Source organism: Barbus barbus (genome assembly GCF_936440315.1).
Source record: "Barbus barbus genome assembly, chromosome: 44".
In the NCBI taxonomy this organism is placed as follows: Eukaryota; Metazoa; Chordata; class Actinopteri; order Cypriniformes; family Cyprinidae; genus Barbus; species Barbus barbus.
Window position 1 is genome coordinate 11,493,250 of NC_136722.1, and position 18,197 is coordinate 11,511,446.

The 18,197-nt window shown below is 37.4% G+C and overlaps 2 protein-coding genes across 3 annotated transcripts; one reads left to right on the forward strand and one right to left on the reverse strand.

The window, feature by feature from the left end:
• Positions 1-549: 549 nt before the first annotated feature.
• LOC306863478 (uncharacterized protein) lies at positions 550-12,864 on the reverse strand. 2 transcript variants are annotated; one of them, XM_079406822.1, is made up of 5 exons: positions 12,725-12,864; positions 10,004-10,162; positions 9,803-9,860; positions 4,008-8,065; positions 550-3,063 (listed from the first exon to the last, which is right to left on the reverse strand). In XM_079406822.1, the coding sequence occupies exons 1-5, from the start codon at positions 12,728-12,730 to the stop codon at positions 2,689-2,691; spliced, it is 4,656 nt and encodes a 1,551-aa protein (XP_079262948.1). In that variant the 5' UTR covers positions 12,731-12,864; the 3' UTR covers positions 550-2,688. The 2 variants fall into 2 exon arrangements, with proteins under 2 accessions (XP_079262948.1, XP_079262949.1); XM_079406823.1 differs by lacking the exon at positions 12,725-12,864 and adding an exon at positions 10,300-10,365.
• A 773-nt stretch (positions 12,865-13,637) lies between these two features.
• Positions 13,638-17,067, forward strand: LOC306863538 (thiamine-triphosphatase-like). The gene is made up of 4 exons (XM_079406935.1): positions 13,638-13,716; positions 14,083-14,159; positions 14,624-15,163; positions 15,911-17,067. The coding sequence occupies exons 2-4, from the start codon at positions 14,090-14,092 to the stop codon at positions 16,009-16,011; spliced, it is 711 nt and encodes a 236-aa protein (XP_079263061.1). The 5' UTR covers positions 13,638-13,716; positions 14,083-14,089; the 3' UTR covers positions 16,012-17,067.
• The last annotated feature ends 1,130 nt before the right edge of the window (positions 17,068-18,197 follow it).

The following is an 18,197-nucleotide window of genomic DNA, read 5'->3' on the forward strand; positions in this document are numbered from 1 at the left end:
CGTACTGTATAACGTGTGTGTGTGTGCACAAAATACATTTAATCATTTTGATTGTAAGTAGTTGTAGATGACCTGTACGTGATATATTTTAATACATATTTTTTTTTAAATAATGTACATATTTAAAGAATATTTTCAAAATTCAATGCACTCGTTTAATATATGATTTATGAAAGAATCACTTATTTTGGACTGTTTTTTCAAGTGAGATCTGGCAACAATGCGAAACCTAAATCTTCAATATAACTTAACCCAAGGCCATTAAATCTATGCATATTCATCTTACCCACTATGCGACACGAATGTTGATATCTCTAACAAGTAGGCCTATACTTTTTCAGTATTTTGCCTACCACATCAAGCAACATATGAAGCTCAAGCAGTGTTGGGTGACACAATATACATTTAAAATATTGTGCTTGTTTCTCAAATAGTCCCTGAAAAGATGGTCCATAATAGTTATATTAATTAGTGCTGCCAACACACAACTTAAAATATAAATGTATCTACATAAATTAAGGGTAATTTACATAATGAAGAGAAACAACAATACATGAACTTCAGTTTATTTGTTTTCTGCATAAGAAAAAAGGAGAACCAACACAAAATGAAGGTACAAGCTTAATCAATATTCTAATTTTTCATAAGACTGCCACCATTATCGTTCAATATTTATATCAATGACATATCTAAGTCTGAGATGCAATTAAAACCGTTATGAAGCAATAATAATCAAAAGTGATGAAAGTACTGAAAAATAGTAGTACAGTTATAACAAGTGATAATCAAGTGTCAATGAAAAAGTGAAAAGATAATATAAAAGCATTTCTCCATATTCTACCGATATACTCTGCACAGTGCAACACCGTGTGATCCCACGTCCTGTAGCACTGCACTACAACCCAGTCCATGTTCATTTCATATGAGCTACAACTTGACACTAGTTGAAGAAAAACAACTTGTATTTGCTGGGATATATACCGAAAAACAAAACTTTTCTATGAACTTCAAGTGTTCCAAGCGGAGTTGTCTGAAATGCATTTCTCTGTAGCTCATGCTTAAACCCTGGACTAGTTCAAAGTGTCAAGGCATGGGAGCTCCATTTGCGTTTTGCATTACGAACACTTCCAATCAAGATTGCTTTTTGGTTTCTTTAATGAGACAAAGCAAGAAGAACAACTTTGGAATATCATTTTCTTAATATAGTTCATTAAAAAATCTTTTTTAGTTTTGCATTTTGTTAAAGTATTAATAGTATCAATAATATTATACAAAATAAACCAAAAAGGAAAATCGTCTTTAGTATTTTATGTCCTTCAAATCACACCACCTGTTGCCCTGATGAGTAGTTTCCAGGTTCACTAAAGCACCCTGTCTTCTCTCCTTGTGAGTTTTAAGAAAAATACTTGAATCTACTCAGTATGAGCACTCGGTTCGCAACAACACAAAACGCTCAATGAAAGTACAAGAAAAAAAGATGACCACTCTCTCCCATAATTCTAAAACGCTTTTGCTCTTACCATAAATAAATGACTTTTGTGTTTAATTTATATCGACAAGCTGGGGTTACTCCCTAAAAAATCAAACCAAACCAAATGGTTTATGAAAGGGTGTAAAGTATATAATTTCGATGTTCCACAAATCCATATAAAATTGTTTAAGTACAGACTTGACTTTGGCTTCGTGCACAGCGTCTAGGTCTGATCCATATTTTTTTTGTCTGTTTAACTATGTGCAATGCAAACCTTTTAAAAATGATATTAAAAGCTGATTAATACTTCTTTATAGTTTGACATACAGTAAGATTTCACAACAAAATTATGTTTAATTTGCGGAACATGAAAACCTAAAAAAAGTTTGAGACTTTAAAAGGGTCAAAGTGCTGTATGATGACCATCTGACATCTTGAACTTTCAACGAGAGCTCTGCTGATGACTATAGGATTGTCATGATGGTTGTTCAAAAATAGCTATCGTATTGTTAATGTCCTCGTTTATTATCCATATTCCAGAAGACACGTATTCTCAGTCTTACTTGCCATTTCATTACCATCTAGCATTAGCGTAGTCTAGTTATTTCTTTCAACTGAGCCAGAAGGAAAACGTCTGTTTACAGAATACATTTTTTTGAATTAACAAGACGATTGGAGATAAATCAGCTTAGAAATGACTCTTCTATATAAGCTTTAAAACAGGCTAAAGACCACCCTGGCTCAAGCAAAAGCAGTACCACAAACATAATTGAGAACCCAGAGCACTTTGGTTGAGTTTTTGGGTGCTTCAATACCATAGATTCTCCCAATGAAATAAAGTGTTTTGTGTAAATGTGAGTAGAAATATTACCCAACATAATAGGAGTTTAAACCGAGATGAAGCTGTGAAGATGGATCATAATCACATAAGCATTAGCATGTCCATGATTATCATTTCAGTAGATTATTTATAGTAAAATGATGCTGTGGCAATAGGTCATTAAAAGGAGCCCTGTAAGCAAAGACTCTACATCATAATAACAATGTCTCGCTGATATCCAAGGAGAGAGAGCGAAGATGGCCAGTGTCAACTGGGCCTGCTCCAATTTTAGAGCCTCAAAAGAACATTAGCTTAAAAAGACCAGCACCCATCTTCTGTCCATTGAAAGCCAAAAAGTTTAGTGGGTCCGCAGACGATACCAGCTTCAATTCATTGTTTAGCTGGAGCTGCTAGCTGGTGATGGGGTAGAAGACTGGCTGGCAACACCAGTAGACCCCATACCAGATCCATTGCTGACCAATGATGCTTGCTGACCAAAGTTAGTGGTTCTCAGAGTGGCAAGATGTCGAGCTGAGAAGACATGGTCACGTGCTGCAGCCCTGGATTCGAATTCAACCCCACAGGCCTCGCACTTGCCTCTCAGAGTCTCACGGCCTGTTGTCTGGCCGATGCTATATGATGGAGTTGGATCCATAACTGTCAGTTGTACAGGTTTGGGCAGGATGGGACGGTTGGCTCGGAGAGCATTATATTGTAGGTAGCTACCCGAACTGATGTCTACCTTCTTAGAAGGGTCATTGGGATTAGGAGACTGTGTGAAGATGTAAAAAAAAAAAAAAAATACAATGTTAGTTTCATTTAATTAAAATAAAAAATAATACTAAACAATACCAATAAAAATGAAGAAAAGTGAAAAATTCAATGAGAATCCCTCTGTTTTAAAGGAAAAAAATTGGTCATTTATTTACTTGATGCAGCTCAGTAACCATGTGCCATTTGTCCCAAGATGAATAAGAAATTCTATTCTTACAATCTTTTTGCTTAAAGGGATAAGTCTTTGTAAACATGTCAGAAGATTTTGAGAGAATGACTTCTTTTTTGCCCAGCCTTACTTATCTGAACCAGAATATACAGACGATGAACTAAGAGATATGTACGTTCTACATCAGAACTTTGACTACTGGGTCAGCAGCACCACATGCATGAGTCGTGGTACTCTCTTGAACGCACGGTGGAGACTGACACAGAAGAGAACAAATTGTTGAATGAAGTCATTATTTTTGTTTTCTTTGCGCACAAAAAGTATTCTTGCAGCTTCATAGCATTACGGTTGAACCACTGATGTCACATGGACTATTTTAACAATGCCCTTGCTAACTTTCTGGGCTTTGATTTCATCACAAATATCTTAATTTGTGTTCCGAAGATGAACAAAGGTCTTACGGGTTTGGAACAACATAAGGGTGAGTAATTAATGACAATTTTCATTTTTGGATGGACTATCCCTTTAAGCAATTAATGTAAAAAAAGAAAAAATATTTTTATTCTTATGCATTTTACACCACTATGTTAAAGGGAATAATACAATTTTAAAGGTGCCATTTTTTCTTATCTCATCTACTGCATCTGGCACATATCTTGTGTTGCTATGGCGAGAAAACATCTGAAGTCCTCGAAGGCCAGTGACATTGTAGCAAAATACTATAATTTGACATGAAAACAGCTGCTTTGCAATATTAAATAAAATGTCCTCACCATTTTCTCTTGCTGAAGCCTCCAGCGTTTCTCCTTGGCACGTGTATTTTGGAACCAGATTTGCACAACCTTTAGTGGAAGCCCAAGCTCAGTCCCCACCGCCTCACACTCCAGTGCATTAGGATGAGCACATGTCTCGTAGCACGACTGCAGGATGGACAGCTGAAGAGAGTTCAGGTGAGTTCGAGGTCGTCTTGGGGTGGAGTTCTGCTGCATATAACTTGTTTCTTTTTGGCTTTGACCAGAGGATGCTGTAACCGTCACAGGGGATGGTGTGGTAGGGGTGGTGGTGGTAGTGGGCATGGGCGTGGGCGTAGGTCGCTGTGAGCTCAGGCCTAACTGTTCTCTTGACAGGGTGTTGATCTTGAATGGTCCTTTCTGAGACCAATATTTGAGCCCATTGTGTTTCTGAGATGCCAAGGCAGAAGACTTGTTAATTGGCGTAGTGGACAGTTTTGGCACAATATGGCTGGTAGTCCCAGACTCGACCCCTTCTTGATAATCATCGTCCTCTTCATCGGTATGGTCCGACTCAGCTCGCACCTCTTCAACCTTCCTTTTCAGAGCAGATCGAGATGTAGGAATCCCACTGACAAGCAGAGGGACAGCAACCGGTGTGGCCACTGTCTTAGGAGCTATTTTAACCATGATGGGAGATGCTTCTGCTTTGGTCTTGTGAACTAATGAAGGACCAGTGGACACACCGGTGAAAGAGGGTGTCTGATTTGGTCTACTTGGACCTTGAGTGGGAGTTTTCAGGGGCTCCTTGACCTCCTTCACCTTATCCGTCTTTGGAGGAACATTTCCAGTTTGGGGTTTTGCAGAGGCCCAGCCGGTAGAGGGACTTGGGTTAGTTTTAGGTGGGGTTGAGAATATTGGCTTCGAGAGTGGCCAGGTGAACTTAATTAGTGGTTTCCCAACAGCTGCCAAAGTGCCATCACTGATAAAACGGACCTCTCCCTTTCGCTCCCTAGCTCTCATATTCTGGAACCAGATCTGAACCACTTTCTTTGGAAGGTTCACCCACTCAGATATTTGCTCAAATTCATGCTTTCCAGGGTTTGGATCTTTGAAATAACATCCATAGAGAATATCAAGCTGGTCAGCATGGATGATGGTCCTGGACCGTCTCATGTCCCTGAACCGTCTAACTTTTGGCCTCTTTTGTTCCCGCTCTTTTTCTCGTTCCCTCTCTTTTTCCCTTTCCATGAGTGATGTGCTAACTTTTTCTGCAGCCCTCATGTACACAGTGCTAGTTTTAGCCAAATTATTGCGATTAGTTAGAGTACTGTTATTGGAAGATGGCATAGCAATAGCAGAATCTGGCTTCACCTGAACAACAATAAGACTTCCATCTGTAGGAACCCCAACAGTTGCTGGTCTCAATCCCAGACCATCAAGCAAATTACTTTTCTGCATGGAGGGCTTGTTAAGTGCGGAGACAGATGATGATGTTGATGATAATGTAAAGTTGTGGTTTTTCCCCATGCTAAGATCCAAAGCAGACTCACAATCATTACCATTAGATAAAAAGGAGTGTGTAAGAGAGGTGGCTGCGGGTGCATTAAGGGGGTCTGAAAATGCTGCTGGACTTCGAGTAACTGCTTGAGTATTTGAAAAGGCCATTTTACCCCTACCACCTTCAGAAACACCAACCCCAATAACTGATGAAGGAAGCGAGAGTACATATGGACTGTATAACTGGGTGGAAAGTTGAGTCAAAGACAGGGAAAGGGGCAGTGACTGAAAGATGCCAGCTGGAACGCCCCGATGATCAATTGCAACAGAAAGAGGAGTAGGAGGGTCTGCTTGTGCCTCCAGCTGAAGATCAAGATCTAAATCTTGCTTCTCCCATTTGATCTCCACCTCTTCCTTATCAATCGCACTCTTTCTCTTTTTCCTCTTCATACTTTGTTCATCATCATATTCATCCTCTGCATCTGAGAGGAAGACTGTGGTAGAGCGAAGAACCTTTCCACCACCACCTGACCTTTCAGCTGTTGGCTCTACCTGTGAAGACTGTTTGACTGGGCTACCTGACTCTTCCCTCATAGAGCTGCTTTGACTTTCTTCATCAGTAACGATAACAGACGTGTAGAACTCTTCATTTTCAGAGTCAGATGTCAACAGCAGTTCTCTTGGGCTTCCCTTACCAATCCTGTGTCTTTCTGCACTACTGGATAAGTCAATGGCATGACTACCTGTCGCTGATGGACTATGTCCATCTTCACTCTCATCAATCATTAAATTACCTTCTTCTTCCTCCATACTTCTGTCTCTTTCATCATGGAAGCGGTCTAATCTCTCCCTATCTTTGGATTGCCAGGCATCTAAGAACCACTTGCGTACCTCTTCTCCACTTAGCCCTACCTCCCTGCCGAGGGCTTCGCAATCCTCCCGCTGAGGACTAGATGTTTCAGCATCATCTCGTGACTCTAAAAAGGCCCATAGAACCTGAGACTGGAATTCAGTGAGCACAGGCCGTCCTGAAGACAAGAGCAGTTGATCTTTTGCACTTCTATGGCCTGAATATCTTAAGGCAAAATTAGTGTTACGAAAGGTACAGTTAGCAGCAGCAGAGCTGTTAACAGTATGTGTATGGCTGAGACCTTGGTTTGGATCCAAAGCACATAACAATGGACTATCACCCTGAAGGACCGGGGCTGCTGTGGATTTAGTTACTTTGGAGCTTGCTTCTTCCTCCTCGCACACCTTTTCACCCATCTCCTCGACTTCCATTTCACTTTCTTTTTGCTCTTTTTCATCACATGTTGTGCTGTTGCCCACCATTTTCTCACTTTGCTCCTGTGTATTCTCAGCCTTTTTACACATCTCTTTTTTTACACCATTAATTTTCCAGTCCTCTTCTGATTTTAGTGACATTTGCTGATCGCAAGGCTCGACTTTTATTTCATTGCATACTCTCATGTCTGCACCTTTGTCCAGCATCTTGTTGGTCTCCTCTAAACTCATATGAGTGGTAGTTGGGGGGCCAAATGCAGCCCACTGACTTTGTAAGCCACTGAGTCTTTGGGCCAAGAGAGCTTGTTGTGCAGCACTGAGACCAAGGACTGGCACTGCCTGCTGCAAAAGTTGGTTTGGAGACTCTGGATTCTGGCCTTGGATTTGGGTTTGGAGTCCATTCAACACCAGGGGCATGAGCATCTGAGGCTGGGGTATAAGCTGCGGGGTAGCTGCTCCTGGTGTTGCAGACGTCCCTGTTGTGAAGAGAGAAGGAAGAATGGAGTGTGGGAGAGAATTTGGGCTCGAAGTCAGGAGAGTGAGAATAGCAGACATGGCTTGTGCAGAGGCCACCGGAGAAGAAAGTAATGAGGGAGCTAGCTGAGGCTGCACCTGCTCTCCGTCTTTGGTTGGTACTGCTGATGCAGTCAGGTTTGCTTGGGTTACACAATTGCTGGTGGAGGTGTTAACTAACTGTGTGGTGCTTCCAACAGTGGTCGCAGCCAAGTTTGTAACCATGGATCCAGTTCCTGTATTTGCAGTGGAACTAGGAGTAGCATTCCCAGCACTCCTGCTGCGACTCTGGTGCAACACAGATTTTAAATGACTTTCCAGGGTGATGGCATGATTGTAGGAGACACGACAGACGGCACACTGGTATGGTTTGTTGGAGATGTAAGGTCGAGCCAGGAAAGGGGTTGATTCACAGTCTTTCAACATCCCGGTTCTCATCCTCTGAATATGGGTGGTTGAATTATAATGCACACTCAAAGCCGTTCTAGTGGGAAATGACTCCAAACACGCATTACACTTGAATGGACGGTTGTCACCTTCAGAGGCTACACTGTTTTTACAGGCAGATCTGCCATTGCTGACAGAAGCCTCTGATATTTTTATAATTTGCTCCACATGGTCCTGATCTGACTCCAGCACCCCCGCATCACTTTCCTCATTTCTCCCTCCCTCCATCTCTTCATCCAGCTCTTTTTCCTGAGAAGAACCACCCTTGTCACCTGCATCTGTAGATTCGCTCTCATTTTGGGAAGCCATTGAGGGGGATTTTGTGTTCTCTAAATGTTTCAGCTGAGATGTGTCATCTGATGAATTAAATAATTAAATATTAGTAAACCTTTAAATAAATAAATAAATAAAGTCCAAAATAAGTTTTGTAACACTACAATTTGATAATATTATGCCGAATATACAAGACAGGTCTTGGACAATTTCACAAATTTTCCACTAATTATTTTTATCTTTTTGTTTTTCCAAAATAAAGTGTTTATCAGAAATACTTAATACATTAAATAACGATTAACCATAGCTAAACTTTATAATAAATATATTCTAAAAGTAGGGTTGGGTATCGTTTTAATTTTATAAATTCAGATTCCACTTATCGATTCCGATTCTTTTCGATTCCAAGTTTTGATTTCCAATAAGATAAAAAAATCCAATATAAAAAAAAAAAATGAAGTCAGACATTTATTCAGTGTCTTTTTACAAAGCATTCTGTTGCAACCGAATAACATGAACAAAAATCTGCAACCTACAGAATTTAGGCCTACAAGAGGAACTTTTGTCTATGCTTTTTACAAAAATACCACATCAAAAACAACTAGACTAATATAAATTTCAAATATTAAAGTGTTAAAGACAAGTACATTTACATTTATGCATTTAGCAGACACTTTTATCCAAAGCGACTTACATTGCATTCAAGTTACAGTTTTTACAATCGAACCCATGACCTTGGCGTTGCCAGCGCCATGCTCTACTATTTGAGCTACAGGAAAGTAAACAATCATTTAATAAAACAGGAACAAACAAATCGATTAGCAATAGCATAAATAAATACAACTGAATCAAATTTCCGGTAAACTTCCAAAAAAAAAAAAAAAAGTTTAAAAACACTGCATAGATTTCTTTTCATAAATAAAACAGATTCATTAATAATACTTAAAGATATTCATTCAAGATCAGTGAATGATTTTATTTTGTTATTTGATTAACATTAATGACAGGCAGTGCGTTTATTAAGCTGCTGTCTCTTTAACACCAAACGTACGCAGATCTAAAAATACTGTACATTTGTGTTTTCTCTCTCATCGGTTTACATTCACTTAAGACAAAAACGTCTGTGTTTATGATGATATACTGACGTAGTTTTCAGCACACTGGTCGATGAATATGAAAGAAGTCAGTTCTGGCCCGGAATAACCTTTTCTGCGGTGTAAATGCACGGAACGGTTCGAGGATGGACACAAAACGGGAATCCGCACCGAGACCACTGATCTCTGTGCTTGTGCTTCAGACTTGGAACCGGTTTTCGATACCCAACCCTACCTAAAAGTAAGATTTTGTTGTTTTTGCAACATATCATAGGTACATAAATTAATATAAAACTATACACGTTGTTATAAGTCATGCTTAAAACACAACACTCAGTTTATACAGTACGTAACGGGGGTCCCTGGTCCATTCCTGACTCTAGAAATTTTGTGAAACCCCTGATATCCAACATGAAAACAAATGCTGGACATCAGGTTTTCAAGATTTAAAAGCAGAAAAATTTCAATAAATCTTTTTCAATCATTAAGTCCAGGAGTCAGCACAAAAACTGAATACTTGTGGGGGCTACAACCTACAGGTGTTTCATTGCCATGGAGACTACTGAAGCGAGGTGGTCATCAACAGGTTATTCACCACTGGACACACAATTGGCTAAGCCGGGTATCAATAACACTGGAACCCTGGATCTCAGTGCTGAGATAGTGTTGAACCACTGTGGCACAAACAAACACTTGAGAATAACTTTATAGATGATCAAAAGTCACCTGCATCATTTTGGGCTATGGATTCTTCTTCAGCAATGGAACGGTGCTTAGGAGCAGCCTTATGAAAAGAGGAAACCAATTATTTACTTAAAAACAAAACACTTCTATAAGCTTGTCATTACTTTTGTTTAGAGCCTGCACCATCAAAACGTACATAATTACACTTTTTATTTTAAATGTGCTCTTTGTAAATGTACTCACAATATCCAGTAACTTATCAAGGCAAGCAGGGAGGACACTGTGTTTGTCCGTAAGGTGATGAGAGAGATTCTCACGGTCTGGTTGACTTTCCTGACATAGAGGGCATAACCACATTGAACCCCTGTTATTGGCACCTCCCAGAGTTTCTCCTGGCTCCTCCTGAAACCAAAGTCACATTATTATATGTAATAGTATTTAATCATATCTAAATAAGGCAAATATTTCTTTACTCATTCATTTTCAGAATTCTTTTTTAGAAATTTGATTATATTTTACAGTATTTTTGTTTAAAGTACCCTCAAGCTGCATAGTGTATTTGAATTGGTCCTTTTTTAACACATCAGTGATCTGAAAGAAATCTGACATTAACAAATACATGAAACAAAATGCAGTACTTTATAAAGCTAAAGTCTTAATGGGCTAGCTCACCTTAAAATTAAATTATGTCATCATTTAGGCATTAATGCCTCATGTCATTCCTAACCTGTATGACTATCTTTGCAGAATACAAAACAAGATGTTTTGTAGTGTCCAAACAACATTGGACCCCACTGAGACATTTTTTTTAATCTTTTTAATAATTTTTATGTTTCAGAGAAGAAATAAAGTCATGCAAGTTTGGAATGACACAAAGGTGAGTAAATGATGACACAATAATAATACTTTATAGACAGCATCTAATGCAATAGAATTCTTTCTAATGTACAATCAGCACTAAACAGTTGTTCAGTTCAAATAAGCTAAATCATCAAAACTTATACTTTAAAAAAAAAAAAATCAACAGTTGTCTCATTAATTAGATTAATTGGCTTTGATGTATGCTGACACTTACAAATCAAAACAAAAATACTATGCATGATAATGTTAGGACATACCACCATATATCAAACCACCCCTTTCATCTATTTAGAGTACCTTTACAATAAGCTCTAACATTTTGTCTTGCTTGTATAGGCCATACAATCTATGCTATGTACTTAAAACAAGACATCAAATCGAATTCACAGATGCATTTGTTCTTTTTGCTAGACACAACATACATCTGTACAATCGATACCTTGTGGCTTGTTTATAATTCATGCATTTGAATGTACATCACTTCATATGAGGCATCCCATGTTAATCAGATAAAACCTGGAATTATGCATGCATTTATCATTTCTGCAATAACTAGGTTATTTAACGTCAGAGGAGGCCTACATGTTGACCTTGACTGGTCTTATAATATGCTGATATGAGAGAAATCATAGTGTTAATCTGTCAATATGTTGCCCCTTGTAAATAACAGCTAATGGGTGCAAATCCCCTGGGATGTTAATGGAAGTAATGTCTCTTTAAAACAATAACCCAAATAAATAACACATACGTCCAGGACAGAGACATACACATCTTAATTGACATCTAAACGACTTAATTTAGCGTATGCATGCAAAATCATTTAAATGATAGTTTCTGGCTTCGTTTTTACATGCCACTGTCAAGGAACGAACAGACATCAAATGCCAACAGTGCTACAATGCCACGCCAATTAGCTTCCCTGCTAGACTGAAAACATGCTCTGAATCCTCAACGCAAGTACTATTAACTTCTCCTAAAAGTCAAAGACAGATGAACCCATACGCCGCGGGACACCGCCGTTCGACAGCGAGCTCATATGGCCGCCATAACTCTTGATGATTTCGTTAATTAACCCACAGCCTAATTAGCAAGACCCGTGTGCTGTTGAATCAATTGGAAACGGAGAGCTTTAGCCTGCCTCGCTAACACACACATAACGTTACATATACAGACTCACTCCAATGTAATCATGCCAAATACCCCATTAAAGTGCCCTAATTACCCCCTTTTCCAACTTTAATCGCTGCAACGCGACTGATTTGAGCGATTATTTACTTGAAGGGTGACGTTAAAACAAAAGAAGCCGTTTCTCATAAACATTCGTGGCACTTCACATGGCTAACGCAGCTAACAACACACTCAACAAATTGGTCAACTAATTATGCATCGCGTATCAAGCCACAAATCGCCCACAAACTTCTCAAAGACGCAGAATTAGCGCTACGAGAATAAATTAAACGCTAAAACAATCGCATCGCTCGAGATGCTGCAGTACAAGTCTGCTTTAACGCACTAATTGAATTGTGTAAATAGGCTTTCGGCTCTCAGATGTAAAACCTCGGGCTTGATTAGTTCCTCGCCCCCCTGATTGTGGCCTGTTGGTCGGGCATTGAGACATTCCCCGCCCGCCGTCCGCTCCACAACGGAAATTGCGGCCTACTTCGACTAAGCTATTTAATTAATGAATTTGGGTTGCTTCGTACAAGATGTGTTAAAAACAACCCGTTTGCCGTCCCCCCTTCAGCGTTTATCTTACCCAATCCCTTGCAGTTGGCGGTCTAAGTTCGCCGTTTAGTATATAATGTTGTTATTGAGCATTAGAAGTGTTTTAATAATTGCAGTAATTAACGATTGCTGCTCGAAAAGAGCGACGTGCCACACAACGAGCAGCGAAAGGGGGTGGCGGGGCCAAAATGAGAGATCGAGGCAGAAAAGTTGGGATTTTAACATACATAAATATTCGCAGTGAAATGGCATGCATTTAATTATTAGTCGTGCTCGGGACGCGATGAGATCCGCATCGCCCCCTCGATCGCAACTTCTTGATCAATTCGGCGTCAACATCGTTTAATTAACACTAAAGCAATTAGCTAAGGCTTTTACCTGCATGGTTGGGACTCCAGCACACGCTTCCTCTCGCTCTTTAAAACTGAAAAGTTTTCTCTCTCTCACTCACTCACTCACTCCGTCAGTGCTCTCTCTCTCTCTCGCTCTCTCTCTCTCTCTCTCTCTCTCTCTCCTCTAGTAAACACACGACAACTCCCCCAAAAGCGGAGTGCTCACTCTCTCCAAGAATGTTCCTAATGGTTTATTAAACCTTAAAGCATGTTGGAACAATGTTGTTTACTGACATTAATTCAGTTATTTGTAACTCTATTTTAGATGTTCGTCTGAAGAGGCGACGTCTTTAAAAAACCACGTGGGTGATTGTAACATACAACTAATATATAAATATATATGTTTTATTTAGTCCTGTTTTGTTATTATTAATGTTATATGCTATCTAATAACTACATACAATAGTTCTAAGCGAATAAATGTAATCTAATAATTAAAATACTATTTTAACTAAAAATATTGTTTTACATTTATTCATTTAGCAGACGCTTTTACCCAAAACAACTTAAGGTTTTTTCTTGATTAAATAAAAACAAAGTATTAATAAAATCGAATTAGTGCTGTTCCACTTTCTTTTCAGCTTGTTTTTATTTATAACAACTGGATATTTGAGCAGTCTCATGGTCCTAGCATGAATCTAGTATATATTTGATTATTATATATTATACGATATTTACACTTATATGTATATTGTTGGCAATGCTGTTGTACATTTTGCTGTCTATATATTTAATACAAAACCAAACTGGATAAAGTATCAGTATGTGTTATGCAATAACATATATGTAAAATGTCTAATCTTGATAGAAATGCAATATTTGTCAGTAAGTAATACTTGTAATAATCAGTCTGTTGCGTAGGTTATGCAGTGCGCTTAATGACGCGCAGATATTAGGCTGTCCGTAAATATGCCTGAACGGAAAAGCTGCACAGGACCCCGTTTCCGCGTTTGTCCTCATTACACTACTGATTGATCAGTAAGTTTACTTGGTTTTTTATAGTTTGTTTAAAATCTCAAACGGATTTTTTTTTTTGTAGTTCCAATATAATTACCAATTGTCTGAGCTAACAATTAATTAACCTTTTACCAGGTCCCGGGCAATATTTGCTGTTGCCTGTGTCTCGAAACATAACCAGGTGCCTACCTAGGCAGCATTTTTAGTCAGCACCGAAAACGGAAAACTACTGTCTTACTAGGCAGCTCTCTTGGTTTTGAAACACAGCTGACCTGATTTGATTTGGCACTACAAAACTACATATTGTCCATTACTGCAGTCTTTAATTAATATAATGAATATGCCAAGATTCAACTCTTTCTTGTTTTGATTTTTTATGTCTCATAGAAAAAAAATGACTGTAGAGGTTGAGAGAAAATTCGTTTGTTATGCAGAAATTATGGGAAAACTACAAGATATTGGAGGTGTGTTCACATCTTCTCATTATCCAAATCAATCATTGACTTTATACTTATATTCATTATTATACAGAATCCCAACAGTATTAAATACCCTTTCATTTGATGTCTTTTTCTTATATTTTCAATTTAGTGCTGTCGCGATTAATCACATCCAAAATAAAGTTGTTGTTTACATAATATATGTGTGTGTACTTTGTATATTTATTATGTAAATATAAATACACACACATACAGTAAATATTTAGAAAATATTTACATGTATATATTTATATACTTATATTATATATAAATATATTTAACATATAAACATAAGATATTTTTCATAAATATATACATGCATGTGTTTGTATTTATATATACATAATAGTAAATATACACAGTACACACACATATATTATGTAAACAAAAACTTTTATTTGGGATGCTATTAATCGTTCGACAGCACTAAATATCATATCTCTGTACAGCTGAATGCATCGGTCAGCGGCAGCTCCGAGACCAGTACTTCGACTCACCAGATTTCATCCTCACACTAAAAGATTTCTGGCTGAGATGCCGAGAGGGATTGTGGGAGTTGAAATGCCCTGCAGTTTCAGAAACTACTCCTGGCAATGACACCGAGACCCTTTGTACACGATACAGAGAGATAACCAGTCTCCCTCTGATTCAATCAGAAGTCAGCAGGATAATCAGGGAACACACCGCTGAAGGGAGTGAATCAAATTCCTCACAAAGGGAACAAATTGACAAAGTCGCAGAAAATGAGGACACCGAGATCTGTTCAGCAGATGACACAAAGTGGCTGGATGACCTCAATCTGGTCTGTTTTGCCGAGTTCAAGACCGAGCGCTGCTCTTACACGCTAGAGAGGGAGGCCGGTGCAGTGCGGGTGGATCTGGACCAGGCTGATTTCAGATATTGTGTGGGAGAGATTGAGGTTCTGGTGCCTGAAGGAGGTGACATGAATGCAGCTCTGCAGAGGATTACAGGCATTGCTGTAGAACTGGGTGAGTTTATGTCTGTGGACACACAAATCATATTGCTTTAGTACAATTGAGATTCTATTACAGGTTTGATTCATTATTAGCTAATTATATTACTAATAAATGCTAATACTAAAAGTTTTTTACGCTGATTTTAGTTCAAGTAACAAAAATATTATTTTATGGTTTCAGTTTCAGTTTTAGTATACTATAATAAACATGGCTAAGAAGGTTGATATCTGTTGCCTAATAAACCATAAATGTGACCATGGACCGCAAAACCAGTCATAAGTAGCACGGGTGTGTTTGTAGAATCAAAATGATTGATTTTTCTTTTATGCCAAAAATCATTAGGATATTAAGTAAAGATGTTCCATGAAGATATTTAGTAAATTTCCTACCATAAATATATCAAAACCAAATTTTTGATTAGTAATGCGTATTGCTAAGAACTTCATTTGGACAAGCGATTTTCTCAATATTGAATTTTTTTGCACCCTCAGATTCCAGATTTCCAAATAGTTGTATTTCAGCCAAATATTAACCTATCCTAACAAACCATACATCAATGGAAAGCTTATTTATTAAGCTTCCAGATGATGTAGAAATCACAAAAAAATACCCTTATGACTGGTTTTGTGGTCCAGGGTCACAAATGTCTAAAACACTTTGGCATCTATTGTTTATTAATAACCCTTTAGAATTATATATAAATAAAAACCTCTTTTCATTTAATAATATATACTGTATTTTTCTTGTCTCTCTCCACAGGTTTAAGCTGTGAGAAGAAAGTAAAGGGGAAAATGGATGTTTACCTTCAAAGATATCGACCTGAACACTATGCAAAGCTTCTTAGTGCTCATATTTTATGAGGAATCACTAGTGTAACATATAATTTGTAGTTTTTAAATTCTGTTTAATTTATGATTCATCTTTAATGCTCATATTTTAATGAGAAAATAAGCACTGGGAACATAAATTATAGTGTATTATTGTGATTAACAAATATATTAATTGTGTTTACGTGAGGTAAAGATTAATACAGAAAAATACAGTAGTTAATAAAAAAATAGTATTTAGGTAGTTATATATCATGGCAGTTTAGGTCAGTTAAACAGATATCTGATTAAAAATATGAAAACCTTGCAAGTATCTGTCTTTTTTTTATATATATATAAACAACAGCTTATTTTTTTCTATTTCTGTTATATAAATTTGAGTTATTGAGTTATAAGACTGCTCTCTTTCTAACAAGATTACATGTATCATGGACAATAGGTAACAACTAGCTCTTCAATTAAGTGTGCAGTAATTTTGTTGAGTTGCATATAAGTTTGATGTTAGATTGTTTGACCAATAGAATCATGTCTTATATGAAAATATAAAATATTGCAGATACTTTTATTTTGGTAGTTGCAAAATCTTGCAATTTGACCTAAATAGATTAGTGCATCATTGTAAAAGTCAACGTTTGCTCAGCAGAGGGCGCTGCTATCTTTGTTTTGAGCTGTTCGCTCAGCAAGCCAGCAGTTGGCGCAATGTTCCTGGACAACCACGGACAAGTTCATTCTAATCTGTTTTCACACCAGGTGGTTGGGTAATCTATACTGAACAGAATTCGAAATTATTAAAATGATACTAATGATTTATGACACATCAATTATCTATATATATTACACTGATTCATAAATAGCAGAAATAGATGTCCAATGATCACACGACACAACTGTAAATATGTTATGCTATTCTCAATGCTTTTCTCTTATGGACATCATGCCACCATGAAATATTTTTTATGATTCATAAATATTTAATTCTGTAACCGCAATACATTTGGTGTCAAATTGTTGGTATATGGATGTTAACACTATTTGCAAAATACATGTATAATTCAGAATAGATTCTAATTTACTGTAGGATAAAGTGTCAGAAAAAAAAAAAAAAACATTAATAAGAAGTCTCTTCTGCTCAACAAGCCTGCATATATTTGATCCAAAGTACAGCAAAAACAGTAACATTTTAAAATATTTTTACTATTTAAAATAATTGTTTTCTATTTCAATATATTTTAAAATGTAATTTATTCCTGTGACTTCAACGCTGAATTTTTAGCATCTTTACTCCAGTCACATGATCCTTCAGAAATCATTCTAATATTCTGATTTACTGCTGAAAAAAACTTTATTATTATGTTGAAAACAGCTGCGTACATTTTTTTCAGGTTTCTTTGATGAATATGAAGTTCAAATGGACAGCATTTATCTGAAATATAAATATTTTGTAACATTATAAATGTCCTGATCATCACCTGTGATCAATTTAAAGCATCCTTGCTAAATAAAGCTAAATAAAGTATTAATTTCTATAATTATATATATATATATATATATGTATATGTGTGTGTGTGTGTATATATATATATATATATATATATATATATATACACACACACACTATATTGCCAAAAGTATTCAGTCACTCCCCGTCTAATGAACAGGTTTGACTACTTTAGTAATTTCTATGAGTAGAAATCTTAATGTTTAAGCATATAATGATATTCTAGGGAATTGTGTGCTTCTAATTTTATAGCAACAGTTTGGACAGGGTCCTTTTCTATTCTAACATGACAGTGCCTCTGTGTATAAGGCAAGGTTCAAAAAGAAATGGTTGATTCAGTCAGTCTGGTCTGCATAAAGCAAAGTCCTGATCTCAGCTGAACACCTCTGGTGTGACTTTAAATGCAGACCTTGAGCCAAAAACTCATTACCAAACACCAATGAAAGTTGTCAAACCTGTTCATTAGAAGGGACTCTTGCACTACACTAACTGTTGCATGCCACCTCAGACTACAATTCCCATCATCCATTGCACTGACGACACGCACAGCTGATCACACACCCTACATAAACCATGGACTTCCTCTTCCTCTCTGCCGAGTATTGTTTAGCATATATCCTAGTGATAGCTACTCCACAGAGCCCTCTCAGTTGTTATAGTTTTGCCTTGTAAGTTTTCTCGTGTTTGATACCTGCCTGTGTTTCCTGGATTAACCCTTTGC

Excerpts from the sequence above, each read along its gene's own strand:
- LOC306863538 (XM_079406935.1), top strand. The coding sequence starts at position 14,090 with ATGACTGTAGAGGTTGAGAGAAAATTCGTTTGTTATGCAGAAATTATG. Across the intron at positions 14,160-14,623 it reads AAAACTACAAGATATTGGAG|CTGAATGCATCGGTCAGCGG; the intron begins GTGTGTTCACAT and ends ATCTCTGTACAG. Across the intron at positions 15,164-15,910 it reads AGGCATTGCTGTAGAACTGG|GTTTAAGCTGTGAGAAGAAA; the intron begins GTGAGTTTATGT and ends CTCTCTCCACAG.
- LOC306863478 (XM_079406822.1), bottom strand. Across the intron at positions 8,066-9,802 it reads CATAGCCCAAAATGATGCAG|ATGACACATCTCAGCTGAAA; the intron begins GTGACTTTTGAT and ends TTAATTCATCAG. Across the intron at positions 3,064-4,007 it reads GGCTTCAGCAAGAGAAAATG|TCTCCTAATCCCAATGACCC; the intron begins GTGAGGACATTT and ends ATCTTCACACAG.